Source organism: Rhamphochromis sp. 'chilingali' (genome assembly GCF_963969265.1).
Source record: "Rhamphochromis sp. 'chilingali' genome assembly, chromosome: 11".
Taxonomy (NCBI): domain Eukaryota; kingdom Metazoa; phylum Chordata; class Actinopteri; order Cichliformes; family Cichlidae; genus Rhamphochromis; species Rhamphochromis sp. 'chilingali'.
In genome coordinates this window covers 28,946,075-28,970,305 of record NC_137938.1, presented here as the reverse complement: position 1 = coordinate 28,970,305, position 24,231 = coordinate 28,946,075, and the positions used below count along the sequence as shown (strand labels likewise).

Sequence of the window (24,231 nt, the reverse complement as noted above, 5' to 3'; positions counted from 1 at the left end):
CTACTCTAAAAGGATTATACTCTGACACACATGCCAGAATCAGTGTGGAAGTAGGACAGAGCTGTTTTCCTACACGACACCTCTGGTTTTAGATGACCACCACTACCGCATCAAACAGGTCACCTTTGCTTGTTGATGTTTCTAGCACATCTGTGATGAAGGTGTGCCTTGCTAACAGCTGAAATAGTTGACTTCTCTCCTGGCAGTCCACTGTGTGCCAGGGTTGTGTGCGTGTGCTGTTACTTTCTCAGTCTCTGAGTCATGAACCAAGCTTCTCTCAAGCGTAGACATCCGCAGTCTGCCGAAGCTGCTGGCGCAGAAGAACTAGGCCAGATTTGACACACTTCACAACCCATGCTAACCCTGACACACAATATTACTTCTCAGAGCACAGAAGAAAGATCCCAGCTACAAATGGATCGCAGTCAGAGGCCACACGAGCACAGAAGTGTTTGACCTAAGGTGTTATCAAAGAGCTGAATTAGAAGCTTTAGTGGAAAAGAAACTTGTGCTTTGTTTCACCGAGTAGTGCCAGATTTTTTTTTTAAAGCCTTGTAAGTGTTTAAAACCCCTGGTAAAGTGGAATCAGATTTCCATCCACTGTCTGAGAAATAAGTCTGTTATGCTTTAGTGGTACTGGAGGCCTTTGAGCAGAGGAACAACAACGGCTTCCTGTGTAAGCTAAAAGTCTACATTTGCAGCTTATTAAACTACCAAAAATAGTTTTGAGGGGAGTTCAAAAGATTTCATTCAGTGAAATATCCAGTTTATCAAGTCATAAATGGGTCAAAAGATTGCTGATCCACATGTGCTGGTTGGCAAAAGTGTGATACGGAAGGTCTTCGGACTGTGTTTGTGTCTGTGTGTGTGTGTCTGTGTGTGTGTGTCTGTATTAAAGTGAGTGAAAAAACACATCAGCAGCAGCATCAAAGCCTGGAGTGCTGGATTCCTGCTGGTTTATCATCCACTTTTCAAACTACTGGGCATTTCTTTCCCTTTTTTGCAAGCACACTAAAATCTTTAACAGGTACACCAGTTCAGTCTTTCTGCTTGCTCAGCACTAGACCAGCCTAAACCTCGTCAACCCTGTAATAATCAGACCCAAATAGTCCGTTTCCAGCTGTTGTCTGTTTATTTCCAGGCAGACTGAGAAAAAAAAAAGCCAAACCCAAAACATGACCATATGTTTAAACCTTGTCCTATGAACCCAAAACAGGATGTCACAGCAGGCCCTCCGGTCAGCGTAGCTGACAGAGATGCAGGCAAACAGGAGGGCTATTGTTTTGCTCTGCTTTGGGAAAGACAGAAAGAGGGAAAGGAAGTGTGGTATACAAGAAGAAAGAAATTAGATTAGCGTGTGTGCTTGTGTGAGTGCACTTATTGTACAGTGTAAGTGCTGCTGTTGTAACTTGCCAACCTTGCAAAAGCTTTGTTCAGTGTGTGCAAACTGGTGAACATGTCAGATGTTTGTTTGCTTAAATATCCTCACACTGTGTTGTGCTTCTTTAAAGGGAAACTCCCTACAATAGAAATCATATATGTTGGGAAAAGCCTCTTTGTGAATTTGGTCAACTCTTTTCTGTAAACTGCTAAATGAGTCATCTGCTGACTAATCCCGGGGCTGCTCAGTGGACAGTGAATAATTGAGCAGTTTGCAGTAAAACAGCCCACCTGATGAGAGCTTATCTGGATATCTTAAAGGAATAGATTATATTTGGGGAAATATGCTGTGGACACTTGGCTAGAAAGATGATTCTCAGATCTGATTGGTAATTTATGTCCCTGGAGACAACCACTAGTTAGCGTGGAGGCTTTAAGGTGCTAAATGATAGACTTTGTTACCTTTAACCCCGAGAGGTCCAAGTCATCATCATCAGTGATGACCCTCACGGTAACCTTGTAAATATGCATTCTTTTGACTTTTTTTGTGTGTTTTTGTTATTTATTGTTCTGCTACAGCTATCAAGGCTGTCAATCAGTAGATCAAAAGGCGGGAGGTAGGGTTGGGGTCAACACTGATGATGACTCAGAGCTCACAGAGTTAAAGGTAGCAAAATGTCTTTACTTTGGAGTAATGACAGGACACTGAGTATAAAAAACTGTCTTACGGCATTTCTGTAATTTTTACTGAAGTTCAAATTGAGCATCAGAACGCGGAAGAAAGGTGACTTTGAATGAGGCATGGTTGTTGGAGCCAGACATGCTGGTTTAAGTATTTCTGAAACTGCTGATCCGCTGGGATTTTCCCACACAACCATTTCTATGGGTTACAGAGAATTGTCCAAAAAAAGAGAAACTATCCAGTGAGCAGCAGTTTTCTGGGTGAAAATGCCTCGTTGATGCCAGAGGTCAGAGGAGAATGACCAGACTGCTTGGAGCTGAAGGCAACAGTAACTCAAATAACAACTTCTTATAACCAAGGCGTGCAGAAGAGCATCTTGGAGCACATAACAGATGGGCTACGACAGCAGGAGACCACACAGGGTTCCACTTCTGTCAGCTAAGAACATGAAACTGAGGCTACAATTCACACCAAACCTGGACAACAGAAGGCTGGAAAAATGTTGCCTGGTCAGATGAGTTCAAATTTCTGGTTCAACATTCAGGTTTTCAGTAAATAACATGAAAGTGTGGATCCATTCTGCCCTTTATCAACAGTTTTCAGGCTGCTGGTGTTTGTGTAACGTGTGAGGGATATTTTCTTGGCATGCTTTCGGACACTTAAAACCAAATGAGCCTTGTTTCTTCAAAAGTTTGAAGACGTTTTTTGTTTTTGAAGCCCTTCAGTCTCAGATGGCATCTGATGGTTATGGGACTGCAGTCGGCACCAGTAATGGCCTTAATTTGGGTCCAGGATCGTCCAGTGTCTTGACAGACAGCCAATTGGATCCTCCGGCTCAGTGCTGGTGAAATTTTTGGGGGTCTTCCACTTGACTTTTTCCGTAACCCTCAGGATCGGTTACGAAATTCCAAATGACTGCCTTACTGTGTCCCACCTCAGCAGTGATGGTGCGCTGCGAGAGACCCTGCTGTGCAGTTCAACAACCCGACCACATTTAAAAAGGGAACAGTTTTTTTGCCTTGGCCATCAAAACGTTATGACAGTGTGACTATCTTACCAAAAATGACAATGAATACACATTTTTGCACAGATTTAGCCTTTTAAAGGCATGTGGTCCTTGATCAGCTGTAAAACAGCCTGTTTCAGTTTAAGCGTTGCGTTCAATAAACTGCATGCTCAATTTTTGCATGTTTTGTCTCACTCCAATTTCTTCTTGTTGCAAGCTCTACTTGGAACCTTGTTAAGATCCAACCATGCCAAATATGATTTTTTTTTGCCATTTTTCAAATATAAACATCGCAGCATATCTGAGTATTGTTGCTCACCATACCCGTCCCTTTATGACCGTGTCACAAAGCTCAGCTCAAACCAGAACTGGTTTCTTGAGTAAGACAAACAGTTCCCTGTAGTCAAATGGCCTCCACAGTCACCAGACCTCTCTCCATGTTCACTTATAGGATGCATGGGAACAGGACATTCTCATGATGGATACGAAGCCGACAGATCTGCAGCAACTGTGTGATGTTGTGATGTCATCATGAACCAAATTCTGAGGAATGTTTCAGTCACCTTGGTGAATTTATGCCATGAAGAATTAAGGGATACTAGTGTAATTAATTAAGTGGTCAGAGTGGCCAGAGAGTGGTTGATGCTTCACTATAGGAATGAAAAAATTTGAGGCCAGCTCAACCTTTATTTTCCACACCCGCACGTGTTTACTGTGAATTTGCAGCCTCATATTTCTGGCTTTCATATAGAAAAATGTAGTTAGTTGCTGTTTTATTGGTAGTCTGAACACACCGCTACTACCTGCACCACTGGACTGCAGAATTTGGAAGTTCATTTGCAGTTTGCAAATGACAATCATTTGTAAAATGGCACCATATCAGCACCATTTAAGGCCTGTGTGTAAGTAGTTCTTGCAGATTGGTTTTGCAAAGCAATCCCATGGTGCACGAGCCAAAAAGCTTTTTTTCCCCTCTTGGCACAAGAATCTGCATTGGGTTCACATCATGAAAACATAAATCACTTCCTCTGACTTTGGGAAAGTTTTACATTAAAAAAATCCTCTGCAGAATCCACTCAGATTGTGCTTTGTGGTGTTCTTTCAGTAGGTCCACAGACGTCTCCAATAAGTGTCAGCGTGCAGTCGTTTTTGCTTTTAAAAGCAAAGCTTTTTTTAAAGCTGTGACTAGATTTAGGGAGACGGATGTCATTGTCAAATCAAAATATTTTTAGATTTTCCTCTTAAGATTTCAGACCACTGTGAGTTGGAGCATGAAAACAAATGCTGACTCAGAGAAGACACAAAAAGTGTCAGGAGGAGGCTGCAGACAGGGTGGAGAGTCTGCGCTCCGACAGCGTAGACATAGCATCAGGCCACACAGAGGCTTCCTTGTCTATAAACACAACCTGTTGCTGCTCTCTCAAGAGTATGCTATGCAGGGAATGCCAAAAGGATTAGCGCCTAGCCATTTGAGATAATGGGGAAAAATGAGACGTGATGTGGCGGAGGAAAGCAACAAAGAGTCAAGGACGAGACAGCATCACATTTCTTACATTCTCTTGTGTTTATGCCGCAATCGGTGGTTAATCTGTCCAAAATTAGCCAAGAAAAAAAACATAACAAGGTGGCAAGAAATCACATACTCGAAGATAGTTTCATTTTTGTGTTTATTTGCTGTGTACATCATACACAAACTTCTTTGGAATAAAAGCCGAACCTCTCGTGTGTGAAATTAAAAAAGGAGAATCAGAAGTTACGTCGCCACTTTGCAAAACATGCAAACAAATTTTTATTTTTTTCTTAACAGGGAGATCTGAAAAAAATCCAGGTGGAAAGATTCTCAGGAGTGTGCCATGCTCATGATTAATACAGAAAATAATTGACATTGCAAGTAACTGCGTTATTTTATCACGTGTACAAAAATAACATGCCCTTGAGTTCAGTAATACTCTCAGTCTAACCTCCACATACCTCAGCAGTTCACATTACAGTGGCGCAGTCCAGGGCAAGCAATGGAAATGACCTTTCATTAAGATAAAGCGGGAATAACTGAAGAATGGATGAGGTGAAGGTGAGGTAGGATCTGCGGTTACCAGGGAGAGCAGGGCGGCTTCAGCCCCTTTTGCATGTTTTGTGATGGGAATCGGGTTGACCGAGTTAACATCTGTAAGCTGCCAGATGGTGGAAATGACATCCTAAAGCATCTGGCAGGAAAGGCCTGTCAGCTTGAGTTCTTTTACTCTTATAATATATTACTTTTTTATATATATGAAATTTCAGTGAAACACAAATATTCGCCTGCTGAATCCAGTTCACAGTCACAGGACAGACAGGGTGTTTATTCCTGTTTTCATTCCTGAAACTCTTAAGCTTACCCAGCAGTGACCACTGAATAGGTGTGGAAATCTGTGAGTGGGTCACATTAAATATCCTGAACACTGATCCTAACTAAGGGTTGAAAAATGAATTTCAAATAATGAAAACTAGCTAAGCATGGCTCCTTTTTTTTCAGGACAAAGAAGCTTCTTTGAATCCAGCTCAGTGATTAACATTATATGAGATGAAATATCTGTAAGGAGTCAAAACTATATTTCTATGTGTCATTTCCTCACTCTGTCCAGTTCAGTGCATTAACAACCCCATGGGGGTGCCTCACATGTTTGTTCCAACGCCTGCGTTTAAGGAGTAAAAAAAAAAGAAAAGCGACACACAAACTAAACTGGGACAGATTCGAATGAGGTACTCATGGTTCACTTCACACTCACACAGCATTTTTCCTGTTGGAAAAAACATAGCTTAGTGGTTTTCCATTTTAAATTAGTCATTAGGAAGAGCGGTGATGTCAAGGAGGCTAAGCTGGGTTGACTGTGTCAAACAAACACACACTTATGTGCCTTGTGAGGATTCACAGGGGGCTCATTTCAAATCAGTTCTTATCTGGTTATGCAAATAAATGAAAAGAAGCTACAAATGGAGAGGACAGTAATCCAGCGCCCACTCCACACACACACTCATACACATTTATGATAATGGGGGAAAAAATGCGACGGAAAATAGCTCCATTTGCCATAAAGGTCACAAAACACTTCCTTAGGCTCTATAAATACAACAAATCAGATTGACAGGATATAAGTATTAGCAGTTATTCTCTAATTTAAAGAAGCTGTGACTTTGGAGTGAAGGGAGCAAAGGTAGATGCGTGTCATGAAATGCTAATCCTGTGAATGTTGACCACTGAAACAAATCCAGCGTCTTTGACTCTCGTTTGAAATGTAAAAATTCAAATCATATTTTGAAGCCAGATTCGATTGACGAAACTGTTTGAGCCTCAAAAGTTAAAAAACCAAACAATGTTGCACTCTGTTGCAGCCCACAGAGGATAATGTACTTTAAATTTATGTGAACTACACAACACCTACACAGCTCTCAATGGCACAGGGATCCTTGTCCAGCTATCAAACCGTTGATTCTTTGGGTCCTTCACGGGCGGCGTTTTTACACCCGTAAAGCCATTTGATGACACGAGCATTTCTCTCAATTATTGACACGCCAGTGGGAAGCTGCTCAGCCAGCTCCTCCTCAAACAGTCCATCTCCTGAGTGGCGGGAGAACTCACTGGGCTCCGAGCCTCCACAGACGTCCCCGCCCACGCTGCGGAGCGCCAACGAGAGAGTGTCTATAGAGCTGGCCCCTGAGAGGAAATTCTGGCGACCCAGACGCTCTACCATATCTATGTCCAGCCCGCAGAAGTCAAAGAAATGCTCCTGCTCCGATAACGCTACTGAGCAGCGCAGATGTAAGTCTGACTTGGAGCGCCGCAACTCTCCAAACTGTCTTCTGGGTGCCGGTGGTGACGCTCGTTTCCACGGGTCATTCTCATCGTCATGCTTGTTTGAGTGGTTTCCATTGGTAACTCCATCGCCGGTGCCATTTGTAAAGCCATTCTTAATCTCTTCAAGCGTGCAGCTTAACCCGGAGCTGGGGGCAGACTCTGGGCTGCGCTCGTGGTCAGTTTTGCTGGACCTCCTGCTCCCCGGTCCCCCGTCTGGCGCATCTTTATCGTTGGTCCAAGACATGCGAGAGTCGCCATCCCGGGATGACGCTTTCTCTTCACCGATGACCATTTTCTGGATTCTGCTCTCACCTCCACTACTCTTCTCCCTCATGGATCCCTGGAAGAGGCGGCGGACGAAACTGTAGCCCTTTATCTCCATGTTATTGTTTTCTCCCACCGCTGTACTGCTCGGGCTCTTGCACTCTTTTTTCTGCCGGTAGATGACGAGGGAGTCTGGCCTCAGCATGCGTTTGCCTGTACTCCTTCGGAGAATGGGAGCGCTGTGTGGCGCTACCAAGGTGTTAAGTCCAGGTGTGCGCGGGCTGGGGGGCGCATTGTTCACATTGCTCCTGTTATGTGCCTCAACATCGACAGAAGTCCGTCTGTTCTCCTTTCTCGAGTCATCGTTTTCATTTTCGTCTCTTGCAGCGAAGGAGCCACAGACCGGAGGGAATGGAGTGTTGGACGGACGCTGTGGGGGAAGATGAGGCGTCAGGCTTGCAGGGATGGTGATTGCTCGCCGGGGTGGCGGCGGTGGGGTGGCACAGGGTACAAGTACAGGCTCTTGCTTGGTGTTGATCACCTGCTGGCTTTTAACATACTTGGCTTTGTCTGCCTCGAGTCTCTCCACGGCGCTGACTGAGCGGCCGTGACCGCCGCCATCAATCTGCCTACGCAAGTAGTCTGGACCCTTGTTGAGAAGCCTCAGAGGTGAAGGAGATCCAATTGGCGTTAGGGGCTTCATGTTAATTCACCGAGCTGGAAAAGACATCAAAACCGCAGCCTCCAAACTGACTCACAGCTCCCGACGTCCCACAGTGAGCTGTTGTAAGCTCTGTGAAATTTCAAGCCTAGTGGGAGCGTTTAGAAAAGTTTCTAACTATAGAGGACTGGCAGCTCCCATTCCTGTACTCACAGCTCTTAAATGTTTTTTGAACAATAATAGACCAAGTAGCAATTCAGGAAACCACAAAATCCAAGATTGTTGTAACTTTTTCTATAGATAGCCAACTGACTCTTTGTTGGGCAGTGTAAGAACCCAGGCAAATTGATATCTCTATCCAGTATTTATAAAGGCATCTGGATAGGCAGGGAACAGGGAAGTCCTTTTTTGTCAGCCTGAAGCTCTCCCAAATGAGATGCTCCCTGCCCACAGTGCAGCAGAAATAGCAGGCAGGGTGTAGTTTGAAAGGGTTACTTCTTCCTCCCCCACTTTTTCTTCTCTCTTTTTCTCTACCAACAACACCCTTCACTGTTGATCTTTTCAGTGGCGACTGCCGGGAGAAATTAGATATACCAGCCTCAAATATTTGCTTTGCACAGGGCGTTTAAGGGACGCCAGGTCAAGACTTTTGTTTGACGCCCGTCGTGGTTGAGCTGACTTGAGGGTGGCCGGCACCGATGCACTTGATTTGTTGATGGACAGATGGCAGAGAAGCAGTTCGCATTCTTCACCTGTGTGGACCCCTGGAAGAGGCAGAGAGAGAGAGAGAGTGGTTTTAGTTCTCAGTGCTACTTTCAAAGGCAGTGGTGCCTTAAGCCGATCATAGATTGTGATTATTTAAAGCTGGAGGGGGGGAGCGACAATATCCCGTCATTGATGAATGAATGGAAACATGGATACAGCACTGTTTGCTGTCCAGACAGGATGATGACATGTCCGTCTCCACCTGTTTTCTGAACAGGAAGGCAGAGAGACTCATTATGATGTCCTATTAGAACAATTGTTTCAGCTGTGTTTATGACTGCAAACTCAACATCCTTTATTATTGATCACCGAAAACACAGGACAAAAAAACTAGTCGCGATACTAATTCCTCTTTTTGTCACAGCTATTAGACTCAAATAACATGATGTGTAACTGGAGAGGCAAAAAAAAAAAAGTTTCTGACAGCTTGCTGTAGCTTACTTCTTTAAATTAATGCAAAATAAAGCTGGTGAACACCTTTGAAGGGATCTTTTATAGCCACAGTAATGCTGCTTGTTATTTAAATGAAAAACCACTACAAAAGTTCAGTAAAGACAGTAAAACTAATGAGGCATGGCACCGTGACAGATGTTGCTTTTTTTTAAAAATTACTATGCTCTGCTTTATATTACATTTTCCTGCTATATGAGGATTTGGTGGAGCAAGCGGGGAGGAGGGTGCACGTGCCTATAACAGCCTCAGCCTGAGGAGTATTTATAGCTTTACACCATCCCGGCACAGTTATCATATGTCTATGTATGTGTATATATGTGCGTGTTAGTGCATGCGGTCATGGGTATTTGTTTCCTGTAAGCATTTCTTTGTGTGTGTGTGCCAGCACAAGGCAGCGAGGGGCTGCCCTGTAAATGAAAGAGGGGTGCATGCAGAGTTTGGGTGCTGTGAAAGCCTTTCTGTCTGAAAAGCAGCGAGTGTCTGCCAAGTGCAAGCTGGAAAGCCAAAGAAGCCATCTTTAAAACCTGAAGCTGGTATTTATACTCTGGGGCCACAGGTGGAGCGTGTTTTCAATTCACCTTCCCTCAAAATGTATTAAAAGTCCATCTGGGGAGACAAATGCCCCTTGTGGTGTGTTGGACAGCAGGAGGGTGTTATACCGTTGCGCTTACTGTTCTCTCAGGTCCCTCAAGTGTCATCAAATGCTATTTTGGCTTTTCCTTCACAAAAGCTAAAACAATGAATGACCAGGAAAGAGGATCCGTGTCTCCAGTCAGGATGAACCACATGACACCGGCAATAGCAAAAACACCACAACATATACTCCTTTCTTATATTTTTGACTAATACTAATCAGATAACAGAGTGACACGAAACAAAGAAAACAATAACACACATAATTTATCCAACTATTTATAAAACTGGAGCAGTTTCTTGAAAAAGTCATACATGCACACTCGCATGTTATTATTACTTATTTTCTTGAAACTGAAATCTTCTGAAATCATATCACTTTAAACAATTTTTTACTCTATGTGCGTCTATTTTATTTAACCTCTTAATGTAAATTATAACATTCATAAGTTAAAAAAATATTTTCATATTTTTGTTTTACAAAATAAGCAACTTAGCTTACATTAAATAAACATCATTATAGCTGATTACATCACTTTCCAATTCCTGTGTTTCAATCAATTTTTTTATATGTTTCTTTCTTTTTACTCTTGTGCCTCTAACTGCTAATATCAAATTGTTGATATTTAAGAAGGTGAGCTAGAATTTCACCAAACCTTCTACCCTTATTCAGTCTCCATACGCCTGAGGAACCCTGTCAAATGGCGCTATAAATTACCTGACGATGGGGGAAATGGCATACCGGCTAGTTTTTCCAGATGTCGGGTATGTGGGAGCTCGGGAAAGTCAGCCATTGTTTTGGTAGGTTTTGAGAAAAATCACAACAGGTGTGGAAGCTAAAAAAAACCCAAGAAAAATTGGTGGAAAATGTGGAGGAAATGAGGATGCAGGTTATGGTCTGTGGTTAGAGTTATGGGGTATTTATTAGGCATCTTTCTTCTTCTTTCTTCTGATCCCCATCTGAGTTCAAAATAAAAAAATTGAGAGAGTAATGCTACCACAGCGTTAAAGAAGATTATCGCCATAGGAGCCTAAACTAAGTTGTTAATGCTAACAGTGACTTTCTAGTGACGGGGTGGAGTTAAATATAGAAAGAAATATGAAGAACACAAGGACAATATATGAATACAAGAACTGGTAAATGTCAGCTAATCCTTGAAAACCACAGTAATATGCAGTATCTGTATTTGTTCTACTTCCAATGCTTTTTGTGTTCTCTTGTGATGCCAGTGTGCGTTCAATGAATGTGACATTAGGAGCATGAAGAAAACAAGCCACTTTCATAGGTTACGTCTTGCTCAAAGTGCTATCTGGGACATCACATGACTAAGTGAATCACAGTGGTTTGGAACATAATATATGAATGAACAACTGCACTAAGAAGACTGTCATTGGTGTAAGTGTTGGGATTTATGGCCATCTTTAGCTCCATTTCTTCAATCTTGGACTTAGGGTAGCTTTGCAAGATTTCACAGTTCAAGATAATCCTTATTTGTTTCATACTGGGTCTTAGTGCAGTCCCTCTAAACTCATCTCCTTCTCTTCAAGCCAACTTTCTACTCATTGGCTGCCCCTCACAACCAGAAGGTTTAGCAGGCTTCTGTTCACGGCTAATGATGACGACCATACTAACCACTCACAATGACATCACACAGACCCAAGAGTGAAAAAAATGCGTGAGGTCAAAGCCTGAGCTTTTGTCTCACAGGGATCACTTACTGATGTGACTGTGCTTGATATCCACATTAAACCATTATGACTGTAATTATATGAATAGTAGCATCAGAGGTCATTTTTTAAGGCATTTATCTGAACATAATATAATAAAACACTAAAACCGAAATCGGGAAAACCAGAAAGAAGGAACACACATGTGCACAAAACCACAGGGGACACCAGTGACTCAACTGGGATTTGCTGGAGAACAACAGCTGCCATTAGTTCTTTTGACTATAATGAGCCAAATTAGTACCCAGCACCTTCTCCTGTGATCTTGAAGCTTGTGCAAAGCATGAGATAGCCTTGGGATTTTCTCTCGTGTTTCACGACTTCTTTTGTCTCTCATTGCAGGTTGTCATTAACCTCTAAACCCGTCCCTTCTGTTCTCGTCTCTACAGTGAACATCACCCCACCTTCTCCTTCCTATTGCTACCCAAGCTCATTTGCCTGCACTCTCCTGCGTTACTTCCCACTCTTCAGCTCCTCTGCACATGCTACAGGGCTTCTCTGCCCTTTCATTTCACTCCCTACTCCATCACTCTCTTCTTGTAAACATATATTTTCCTTCTCTCTTTCTATCTCTTTCCATCTCCTGCTCCATTTACTGTTACTTACAGTGTGATCTTCAAAAGCTTTTTCCCATCTTAAGCCAACATATATTTGTTCTATTTATCAGAACTGACTATGTGTATGTATAGCAAAGCGGGCTCCAAACATACAGGCTTTGCAATGAATCTTAAACATCACAACATGAAAAACAAAAAAAGAATAAGAAGAAACTTAAAGACGGGGTGAAAAGCCAACAATCGTAAAAGTGAGCTGAGACACAACAGGAGTTTGATGGTTTAGATTGTACATATAAAAACTGACTGAACTAGTTTTGCTAGAATGAAACCCAGAAAAGGAAGTTCAAACTCTTGGGGAATTTCTGTCAGGCTGCAAACGCATCCAAATGTCAAAAATTACAAACACTGCCCACCAGATTCCGACATGTAGGGACAAATGTTTCAGGCACTGTGAAAAAATGATGAATTACAAATAATTACAACAGCCTACAGCTGTTTTATCCAACTACAAGGTTGTAACAAACTAGAAGAGTCTGCAGAAACATCAAACGTGTGATGCAAAAGTAATACCTGGGACATGCAGCAGAAAGCAGAGCTCCAAAAACCAGACATCAGTGAATTCTCACATCACCAGCTCTTCATGTCTGTGCAATTTCCATTGATGTGTTCTTTAATAAAACTCCTCTGTCTGTCTATCTGCCTCTCCTCTCTCGGCCTTTCATCTCTCCCGCATTTCCCCTCTGTGAAGCGGATGGACCATCCTGCAGGGGAGGCTTACCCAGGCGCCCCCATGCAGCTAAAGAGGAACCAGATGTTTTGTGTCATGCTACATCAAAATGCTTGGACAGAGACCTGTCATGGGAAGGCACAGTGGAGTTCGTTTTTCTTTTTAATCAGCAGCACTGTTTGTGCCACATGCATTTGACCCAGTGAGAGAACAAAGCGGGTCACATTTAGGCCTCGTTATCAGTTATATTGTCAGGTGGTTCTTCTTCTGAAAGTGCTGCCCCAGAAGCTAAACACACAAAAAGACCCAGGAAGTGTTTGTTTGCTTCAAGCGAGCCTCTAGAAGGATAGCTTCATCGAGGCATGCTTGGAAATCCAGAGAAAACCCAGCTGGTCCTGGATCAGAAGGTTAAAGGAAGTTTCTCTGTGAATTATGTATTTAGTGAAGTAAACACATGATAAGATGTTAATAAATTCAAAAAGACCACCTTTGAAGCTCTCAGGAGGTTATTCTGCACCTGTCAAATTAATCTTTGGACAGATGAGGGGCATCTGCTGCTGACAAAGAGCCAACTGGCCATCTCCAGCATCTTCCCTCTCTTTCACTGTCTTGCATTTCTCCCTTTCTTTATATGAACATCTGGCACAACTATTAAGGATGACAGTGACTAACAATCCTCCCTAATGGACTGAAATGTCTCAGTGTTCAAACGTTAACCAACGCTCATTCAAAGAAGACTTTATGTCATGACGGAGCATCTGCACACATAAGTGTCTCTACAGTGTGGATAAAAGTGTCTGCCACTAATGAGCCACGATTCATGACCGCAGGCTTCGGTCATTAACCAACACTGCAAACACAGGACTCAAGAAGTCTGTCGTGGGCCAGGACAAAGCAAAGGAGGCGTTGTCTTCTCCCCTCCAAACAAAAGAGACAAACTGGGCTGTCTTCGCATCATTAACGGGCTCCAACAATGGTCTCCTATAGGTAAGTCAGACTTGGTCTGCCTCATTAGTCAGGCAGGGAAAAGAACAACATGATGACAATAAAATGTAAGAGATTAAGACACATGATAGATAGGCTACTGCCCCCCTCAAAAACAAAGCCAACTGTAAATCTTATCATGCCTGTGAGGCCTTCAGTGCTATTAGCCACCTGATCTACGGTTCGAGGCTACGCAAGGGATTTCTCCGCATTCATGAGGAGCAGCAGCAGGCCACCTGGGATGGCTTAAGAAACCCCCAACCTGAATAGACCTCTTTGCAAACTGTAAACTGGACAAGATGCGCTCTAAACACACTGCTCTGGCTCTTTTGTCATTCAATGCTAATCATCGTGGGGGCAACTGAACATTGGAGAGCCACGCCAAAAACATGTACTCAGGCTAATGGTGGGTGTGGGTACAAGTACATGAGAACTGGATACAAAAAAAGCCAAGAATGAAAAAAACAACAACCCCAAAACGAAACAGGGAAGACTGTAAAAAGATTTGACCTTATCTGATAATCAGGTATTAGGAGCATTAGCATAGTTATGAGCTAAAATTCAGCTAATAAAGGAAGATTGCACATATACGTACATACCTAAATTATCTCAACTTACTATTTTACATCATCACAGCTGGCCAACAGCACAGCTAATAATTAACTAATGACTTCATTACACTTAAAGTCAAGTCTTTATTTGCTGATTTTACATAATCTTGTAGTAGAAAATTAAGCACACAATCAAAGCACAGAGGTCTACCCAAGGCAGCAAACGACTCACAATAAACCAAAGCCTTTTGAACATAAGTGCTAATTATCAGTCGATTAACTCTGCGCTCTGCAGCATAATCAATAAAATGAATTAGCCTATTTGTAAATGTTGACACAGTTCTACTTTATAGCATTGGAAAAAACATTTTAGCAGTGGAAAGCAAAGGTATTATATTGCATATAAGAGTCGGGCAAAGTGTAACAAGCATTATTTGTTTATACTACACTGGCTAATCAGTCAAAATATGATCATAAGTAGCTTAATTAATAGAAGAGACTGTAATTGTATGTTGAGGTAATCAGTAAGAGAGCTATCACCCTGACATTACAGTAATTTAATTAACATTGTGCAATCTCCCCCTCCTATTACAGTCATTATACTGGAAGCCAAGCCTTTATCACGGCTGTAACACCCAAGCAGTGCTTACGCCGATAAGGCCAGCTCCAGGATAAAGTGTGCATATTTATTTATTTTTTTTTATCAACAGGCAGGGCAAGTTCCTTTTCTTTTGAGCACAGGGCTCAGGAAGGCTTCTGTTACTTGTGATTACCGAATAGCTCTGAACCATAAAGTTTTATGAATCACTATTTGCTTTTCCAGCTATAACATTACAACAAAGCAAAAAGAAACGCACGTAAGCTTTTCCTGTCAAAGTCTCTGAAAATAAAAGGCATCTTAAAATCTGCTCTCCATCGAGATAGAACGAGGACGCTATTTTATCATCCGAATGCCAATTTTAAAACTTAGAAAGTTTATAAGTGTAAAGATCTAAAGTTAGAGGCCTGTGATCCGTCCACCAGGTGCCAAGTGCGTGGAAATCTAATAATCCACGCTATAGAGAGACACCTGAGCCTGCCAGTAATGCAGGAATGTTAAGCTGCCTTATGATACCTCACTGTGAGAAATGTACAGAAAATATATGATCAAAGAGAAATACCCAGACAATGCAGGCAGGGATCCACATAGACACTGGATTAAAATGATAGTGGTACAGTAAAGTAATCATTGTGTAAATGGGCACTTCTTCTGTTTTATTTATGGGGAAATTACCAGTTATTTGGAGAGCAGTTGCTAACAGCACAGTTATATAGTCCATTTTGCCTTTGTTATTAACAAGGAATTGATTTTTAACTGTCCCTGTTTTCAGAGCATTGATCTATTTACGCACATGAAAAACATGTCCTACAAAGGCAGGTCACCCGGCAGTCAGACTGATAAAGCCCTTTGTTCTGACATCTCAAATGTGAATATAGGGCACAGGAAGGAAGCAGCAGCAATGCGGAGACCATGAAATGTCCGTGAAATCCAGCGACAGGCAAAATAATTGTGGAAATTGTGCAGGTACTGAGTTAAGCCTTGATTATACTCTGTTGCGGACACTGACAGCTGGAGGCCCGACGGCCGATTAGCTATTCCTGTTTAACTTCCACTTGAAGTTGACCGCCTGGGGAGCATGCGAAGTTGGTGCACTGTGATGTAAATTCTCCACAGAGAAGTTGGTAGGCACGTGGACAAAACCCCAAACCTCGCGCTAATACCGAGTTCCAGATTAGGTCGAAGTCGGAATTTCCGAGTTCCCAGTCAGAATTTAAATCTGAAAAGCCCCCTCAACTACTCAAAAGGTCGGACCAGTCCCACCAACTCCGAGTTAATAACCCGAGACGGCTGCAGTGAACATAAACAGTAATAAAACCGTAAAACTTTTAATCTGTTTTGTATTTGTGAGTTGCTAAATAAACCATATGCAGAGCACTGACCAGACTCTATCCATGAAGGAGAAGCAGCTGTGTTTTTAACTACAAATAAGTATTACCCTGTACTGCTAGTGATACATGAACTTCCCAAGAACCAAAACACACCCTTTTTCTTCTCACTTTTCCAGCTTTACTACTAGAATACACTATGTTGGAAATCAGGAGTGACAATACTCCCAAATACTGACATTGACACTTTTTTGCAAAAATATTTCTGGTTGTATTGGAGTCTCTGGGAAAACAGACCTTGGATCCCTTGTTCTGTAGCCTCAATAAACACTTTCCTGATTACTTTATGGGCTTAATCACTAGTTACCATCAGTCAACATCAGTCTAAGCAGAGATTCCCAGACCTCCCTTTCTCCAGCCCTGTCCTCCAGCTTTTGTGGTTTGATCCCAAGGCACTCCCAAGCCAATCTCTCCACAGTGTCCTGGTCTGCCCTGAAGCTTCTTAACATTTGCACATGCCTAAAAGGATCTCACCTAGGAGATGCCAGAACCACCTCAACTTGCTTCTTTCATTATTATTAGGTGGCTCTACTCGGAGCCCATCCAGAATGACCAAGCTCCTTACCCTACCTCTGAAGCCTTGATTATACTCTGTTGCAGACACAGTCAGCTGGGGAAACCATGACCTAGTCGTCATTTCTCTTATACTTCTTTGAAATCCTCTTGAAGTCTATAAATTCTCCATATAAGAATCCACAAACATCACAAAAGACAGGAAGGCCCGTCGGCGGACATCGCACAGCCTTCACATTCACTGTCTGGTGACAAAAGTTACGTCAGTCCAACCCAAGCTGACCGAAGTGAATCCTAGTGCATGCAGAATGTATAATAAAGGCCTAAGGGACAGCCTTCGGAGAGAGCAAATTTGCCCCTCTTGTATCCACCATCTCATTTTTTGGGTCACGACCCACAGTTTGTGGCCAAAGATCCACCGGTAAAAGCTTCGCTTTGCCTTCCACTCTCGTCTCTTCTCTCTTCAACTCAATAAACCACGATGATGTTCATGTTATAAACTGTGGCTGTTCTAAGAGTCCGAAGGGACTCTTAAACAACCTGTTGTCAGCCAATAAACGTGCTTTGACTTGGATGCTTGCCACGTCCACTTTCAAAACACCAAAATATTGACAGTGAAGACTCTCACCTCGAGGGTTGGGTTGCATCAGCATGGTTACATCCATCTTTTATACTGTCTATGATCCAAACATAACCTGTTTTTGTGGGGGACACGTGTACATTCAAGGGGGAAAGAAACCGTGTAGCGTAGTGTGTGCAAGAGCTACGTTTATAGAGTTAGTACGCACATATCCCAGCGCTGGACGGCATTGTTTAGTAAACTATAACCACCACTGCTGCTCCCTCCACATGCCAGTCTGGATTATGTGACCAGCAATACAAACCACTGTGACCTAATGTGTGTGTGCGAGTGTGTGTGCGGCACATCCCCGGACTGGGAATGCACTGTGCAACTCAGGGTAACAAAGCCCTCCCCCCTCGAATAAAAGCCTGCCCGGAGGCTGTTTATACAGTACAGTAGAGAGGCATAAATCTGGACATGTCCCTCAATCTCCCAGAGTCTTAAATTATGAAGCAGTGTTCTCACACTGTGAACCCTCATTAAGCTCTCAGCTGGTGTGAATGCTCTGAGAGACAGCTTTGTCTGGCCAACTGCCAGATGTTTTATTTCACAAAGTCGGCACATTTTTCCCTCTGCCAGGCATACGTCGGCTTCACCAAAGCGACAAAAGAGGCTTTAGCAGCAACTAAAAAGTCAAAAGCGGTGTTACATCAAACAGTGGTTTACCTGCCTTTTTGCTGACTGAAACAGTGCAGAAATATACTCTCCACAATGACTGACTAAAAGAGTTTACTGACAGCTAGATGAGTAAGAGCGCACAAGAATTGATTAAAGCCGTGTGAGAGCACAGGGGCCACATATGAGCGAACAGCAACTCAATCCAGAACTCCAAGTTAAAGTAAAAGGAAAGACAGCCAGAGTAGCATCTGTGTAACCCCACCCTCTTTTCACACACAGGGTTGCTAAAAGGACACTCACGAAACCCTTGCAGAATTATTCTAAGCACATGTTGCTGATGTTAGCGGTAAAAGGTTAGCACTAACTTGTGAGTACTTGTGACAGGACTGTTTGGGGTCGGTTAAGGCTTAAAGCATCTCCAGCTGTGCCTTGTCCCCAAACACTGGGTCATCTGTAACTATGGTGTCCCCGAGCCCATCTACTTCCTCCTCCTGCATCCCCACACATTCTCCACCACTTTAAATGTGTCAGCATTGATTTGCAATCAACACGGCGGGGCGCAAAAGTTTGCAACTCCAGATGAAATAAAACGCTCTGCATGCCGCTTCTTATAATGTAAACTTTCTCAAACACTTCTGGTGATTGGATACTTGAAGGTTGCTCATCCAATTCAGCTTTAATCCAGGAAAATCCCTGGTTTAAAATCCCCCATATTCAGTGTTTAACAGTGATCATTAATTATTTAGGGGTAAGCAGTCAAAAAGCGAATGCAGCAAGACGGCTGTATCAGGAATGTGTGGGTGCAGTTTGATTTAATCTGACCGACACAGCTCGAAACGTAAGCAAAATACCCCCTAAATCTAGAAATACTGCAAAAGCTAAATCCTGACTGCCACAAAAACTTTTAAAAAAGAGATCTTTTTATAGCTTTGTGATGTCTACTGAAACCCAGAGAGAAACTAGGCCATTAAAAGAAACGTCACGTGCTAAAAACATGCACGTCCAATCCCAAGAAACCACGAAAAGGACAGATAAGTTTGAAATATTCAGTGTGAGATGCCACAGATCAGAGTCCAACACTCATCTATTTCAAACTCACTAAAATGAGGTAACTCCTCCTTAAAAACTGCAAGAATCACCCACAGCCTCCCACACAAAGACCTTACACTAAGCTCTTCTGTTTGTCCTCTCTGCCATCTATACTTAGTTGTTAACCTTTGCTGAACCTGCCAGCTGTCTTCTCTCATTACCGATCAACCGACCTGCTTCCCGACTAACAGCACCCCGAGTGCCACGGAAAGACAGCCTTCGATTTGTCCCTCTTCCCTCCTCTCCTCCCTCGCTTCTGTCAGAATCAGAAAACATCTGGAAGAGTCCGTGCAGTTGTATTGGCGGCCTCCTCCTCTGTCAGTGGGAATGTCCAGACTCGTGTCGTCTTCCTCACGGTCGAGCGGACACAGCGTGGCACGGCTGAGTGTGATGGGATGTGGCAGAGCTACAGAGGCACCCAGTCGGACTGTGAACAATTACAGGGATGTGAGAGCAGCGGGGAGAAGGGCCGCTCTCACAGCTGTCACCCACGCACACACAGGGGACCGTCAGGAGATGGAGATCTGTCAGATCATGTTTCATGATTTCGTTGCTCACAATGAATTATAAATTGAGTTCGGAAGCCCGTGGAGATGGAAGTGATGTAATGCTCTCAGGTCTCTGAGAGTGGCAAGACTGATTATAATAATCATTATGTCAAAAAATTAAGTGCAAAGACTCAAAAAAGCCTGAAAAATACATCAATTTGATACTTCTGCGAATATGATTCCACACTAGTTTGCAAAAGAGAAGAAGCTCGCTACATAGATGGTAGGTTTCACTTCTCCTTTCAGCCAACTTCATGCCTGTTTGAAAAGGTTTGTTTTGTCTCTGGATGTAACTTAGAAGCTGAGTTTATCGACAAGCTCTTCCTCTCTTACACGCAGTTCCTCCTGAAAACTGTTCCCAGAGACTTTTGCCACAACGGCCCAAACAAGGCGACAAGGAGCAATAAAAGCTAAATTATAAGCCCGACGGTTTGTGTGAGAGTGTTTGAAGTCTCACACAGTTGTAAACGTCAAATGTCTAAAACCAGCTGCTGTTAAACAACACACACACACACACACACAGTCACTTAACGCAGTGCCAGGGGGAAGATGATGTCATTAGCAGGGCACATTTTCCCCTCTAATTAGAAACTCAAGCTTCACGCCGTAACTCGGGGGTCTTTACATGCAACAAAACAGGGTTTAAAGAAAACAAATGTTTGACATGGCCTCTTAAAAGGCTGCGTTTTCAAGCCCTGCTCTGCAGGAAAGCAAAACCGAGCCTTGAATTTTGATAAGAAACACATGAGTGGCCCATTGTGAACTAAAACCATGAAAAATCCTGCGGCTTCTGCTTGTTCTCTGCATTCAGCTATAATGTGGTCAAAACTCAATCAGATTATGCACTTGTGCAGCCTCGACAAAAAAACTCTGTTCATTAAAAACAAAACACGGAGAAAGTTGTAAAATAAAAGACTTAAAGATGAGGAATCTAGCTGTCCTGTGATATAGGCTCAACTTTTTCACCCATGCTGCAGAGAGATGCTAGATCTCAGCTCCTGTTTAAATGCTCATATTGTGAACATGCACATTACGTCAAACCAAACTCTCAAAAGTCAGAAAGTGAACATGAGTCTGCATGCTCCTCTAAGCATTGCATCAATAACACCATCATCATAAATATCCCTGCTGGTGCTATGAGCCAAGCGGGAAGGCAAAGACCCAAATCACATTTTATTTAGTCATGTTAATGATGTCAGGGCTCCTGTCAACACCTCAGACGGAGACTGCAGTGAGCAGCTCAGCGCCCCTGGGCTCTCTTTCCGCTTTGTAACTGGAGGATGTATTCTTGTCTGCTCTGTTGGGATCAGCATCAAACACAGATGCAGCTGTATTACTGCTGGAAAATTAGCACACTGCCACATGAATCCAGGCACAAAACTGCGACTGTTTACGACCGCCTCTGCACTGTAATTTTGCAAGCAGGTATTCAGTCAGAGAGATGTTTGCGCTGCGCACTGAATCGTGTGTATGCAGTTTGAATGATTGATATCGTCAGTAAGCGTTTAAGACCTATGAATCACCGTAGCCGTTGGGCACGGTTCAGCATGGTTCAGCACGGAATTCGGGGATTCAAACAAAAGTGTAAGGTAGTGAAAGGTAGGGAGGAGACGGAGCTAAATCTACCTATTGAATAGAAGGCCTGGAAAGTGATTCACCAAAGACTGTGTGGAAAATTTGTCTCATATTTAAATCTTCACTAACATCCTTAAAGTAGTTAGAGAGGAGGGCTAGCACATCTGCTGAGGAAAACTCACAGTGTGCTCAGCAGCAGCATTATGGCCACGAAAAGCTCTGAGCGTGTTTGTGAGAAGGTACGAGCGAGAGCAACATTTGAGCCACTTCGTGAGCTGCATCAAAAAGCACGAATCAAACCTCCAGCCACTTATCGCAGGCCTAACCGGCACATGCTCACCTATGAATCCGAATGTGTTTACAAGACATGTGTGGTCTGTTTAGTCTGACTGTTAAGTTGTTTATGCTCCTGACCCCACGCTGATCAAACCAACTCAGGATGCTTGAGCCCTTATGAAGAGAGGTGGAGCTGCAAGGGTGGAGGTGGGTCAAGGTGGAGGTGACCCTGAGGGCACGTGATTGTCTCCTTGGAAGAGACCGTCTTTTCACTTTAGAGTGGGTGGATTGCATAATGCTCCTCCCCAACTTTTTTTTCCTATTCTTTTGAAAGTTCTCAAGTAGCACCGTCTTAGTCTTTAAAATGAGCTCCTATAGTTTTAGTCGTGGTCTCAAATGATTGGCTGGTTACAAGAGAAAAAAAAAACCTTGACTTATAAGGGTTACAAAATTTGTCTTTGCTGATTAGATGCTTGGAAACCAGATCCTCATTTGGGCAATTTTCCTGATTTCATCCAGATGAAAATATTCAGTGCAGATCAAAGCTAAGCAAAGACCTGCTGCTCCAGGCCAGTGGTATTTGCAGTTATTATCAGCTGGACTTCAAGGTTGAGTTAAACCAGGGCGTCCACATATAGGGCTTACAGAGCACATGATCAATGGATGCACTTGCCACTTACAAAAAAATGTTTATGGTCTTATCAAACAGCTACCTAGAATCAGATATCCATTACAGAAAAAGCCAAACAACACATCATAAAGTTTCCAGACATAATTCTTGACTTGAAGAAGTCCTGTAGTAAATATAAAAAGGAAAGCACACACCCTGTTGACTAAGGATTATTAATATTTAACCTATTTTAATCCAAGAATACCTCAGAAGTGCTATCTGGGAGGTGAGTCTCTGGATTCTTAGTTAAGGAATAATAATGAACCAATAATAGATACCGACTTATTTAAAGCCTGTTTATTCTTTGCCATCTGTTTAACCCGTAACTGCACGCTTACTAAAATAACTCACTGAGAGTACAAAATAATCACTTAGCGGATTGGTCGATTCCTGTCCGAGTCAGCCTGATCGGTAAACTTCCAACATGTCATAAATCACCGTCAGCACAAAAATGTTATTAAAAACCGAGCGGTGGAAGCCGTAGTTCTGTCCGCACTCACCACATTCGCTCAGTTTATCCACTGTTGCTGTTGTTGTCTTTGAAATCCAGTGAAGGTGTGGAGCTCTGTGACGGACACACGGTCGGCGTGGCGCTGCGCTGTTCGCTCTGCGCGGTCTGCTGGCGCACTGACGGGCAGACGCACGGCAGCGGCAGTAAAAGAGGGAGTCCCGACCTCCCCACAGCGGCGGGGGTGGGCAGGTATGACGAGGCAATGTGAAAGATTTTCAGGGAGAGGTGTTATCTGCTGAACCCCCACCCTGTCCTAAGATGATCTCATCAAACTGTTAAATCACTTCACTTTTATTACTAGTTCTTAAGAGTAGTTGTTTTATTCAGGATGATTGGTTGTGCTACTCGCACTGTTACCAGTAATCCAGCATTTGATTGGATTTAGTCTTTAATCATTATTGTTTTCTTGTAGATGGATCTGACTAATTAACACATACATGCAATTACCATGTAATACATGTGACCTGTTGTCTTAAGTTTAAACATTTTCAGAGATATGTACTTTTCAGTGCATTCACATTGCTTTTTTTTTTTTTTTACATCTTGTGTTCCACTTATTTATTTGTTGTTTTAGCTGTAGACAGTTTGTGATCAGTTGATACCAAATTAAAAAGCTGATCGATCTGTTGCTCGTTCCCTCTTATCATCCTCCCTCCTCCTGTGTTTTTGTTGCTTGTTCTGCAGCTCAACATGACTCGCTCAGAAAGGTCAAGCGAGAGGGAAAGAGAGCGAGAGATAAAGGAGTGATCTCCACATTTCACGCACACCTGTTTCTCATTCCCGAGCTCATCACTCTTGACGGAGCGGACAGGCCGGTGAGGAAGCACGGTGTAGCAGAGAGCCACTGGAAATATTTTACTGAGAACATAAACAGGCTCTGAAACACAGAGGTGCAAAAGGCTCCACCCAGAGTGTATAAATCATACGCAGAGTCTCCTCTCCTCCAGTCATTTGTGCTGTGCCGGCTTTGGCAAACACTTTACACGTTACATTCAACAGAGCAAAACTCATCCAGTCAAGCTTCTATGTAGCTCACAGGGTAAGTGTTGAACTGATGTTTTAAAATAGGAAAATATGCAAATGTGAACCATAAAAATAGCAAAAGGGCTCAACAAAGCCTTAGAAGGTTATCTCTTTTAAAACGAGATCAAGAAACATCTGTATTATAAAGGAAAGACACTTCCAGAATACAAGTTCCAGTTTCTGCAGAGCTAAGCTTGCACAGTACATTTGGAGCACCTTGAGATTGGAGCTGTGGCTTTTGTTTGCCACATCTGGGTGCCGTAACACGATCTACCATTCCTGTTCTCTGACCTCTGCCCTCACGGCAAAGACTCAAGGAAGCCACACTTCCTGTTGAGCGTGGTGCGCGAGGTGGCGCGTGACCCTCAGCCTTGTTTGACGCCATCCTCGCACCCAGGAGTAGGCCTACATTCACCCATCTCTCTCCACTGCTGTGTGGCTGTGGATGGCCGATGCAGCAGGTGGCAAATTCCCAGTACGATTCCTGGTGCCAGTGAGTTATTTAAGACCCTGTTAACTCAAGGCGATAATCCTGCAAAAGCTGTGAAACATCACGTACTGAGAGGGTGACTGAGAC

The 24,231-nt window shown here is 43.1% G+C and overlaps 1 protein-coding gene across 1 annotated transcript; it reads right to left on the bottom strand.

Moving 5' to 3' along the window:
* Positions 1–5,752: 5,752 nt before the first annotated feature.
* fam110d (family with sequence similarity 110 member D) lies at positions 5,753–22,795 on the bottom strand. The gene is made up of 2 exons (XM_080895388.1): positions 22,621–22,795; positions 5,753–8,589 (listed from the first exon to the last, which is right to left on the bottom strand). Exon 2 carries the CDS (start codon positions 7,865–7,867, stop codon positions 6,524–6,526), a length of 1,344 nt encoding a protein of 447 aa, XP_080751514.1. The 5' UTR covers positions 7,868–8,589; positions 22,621–22,795; the 3' UTR covers positions 5,753–6,523.
* Between the last annotated feature and the right edge of the window lie 1,436 nt (positions 22,796–24,231).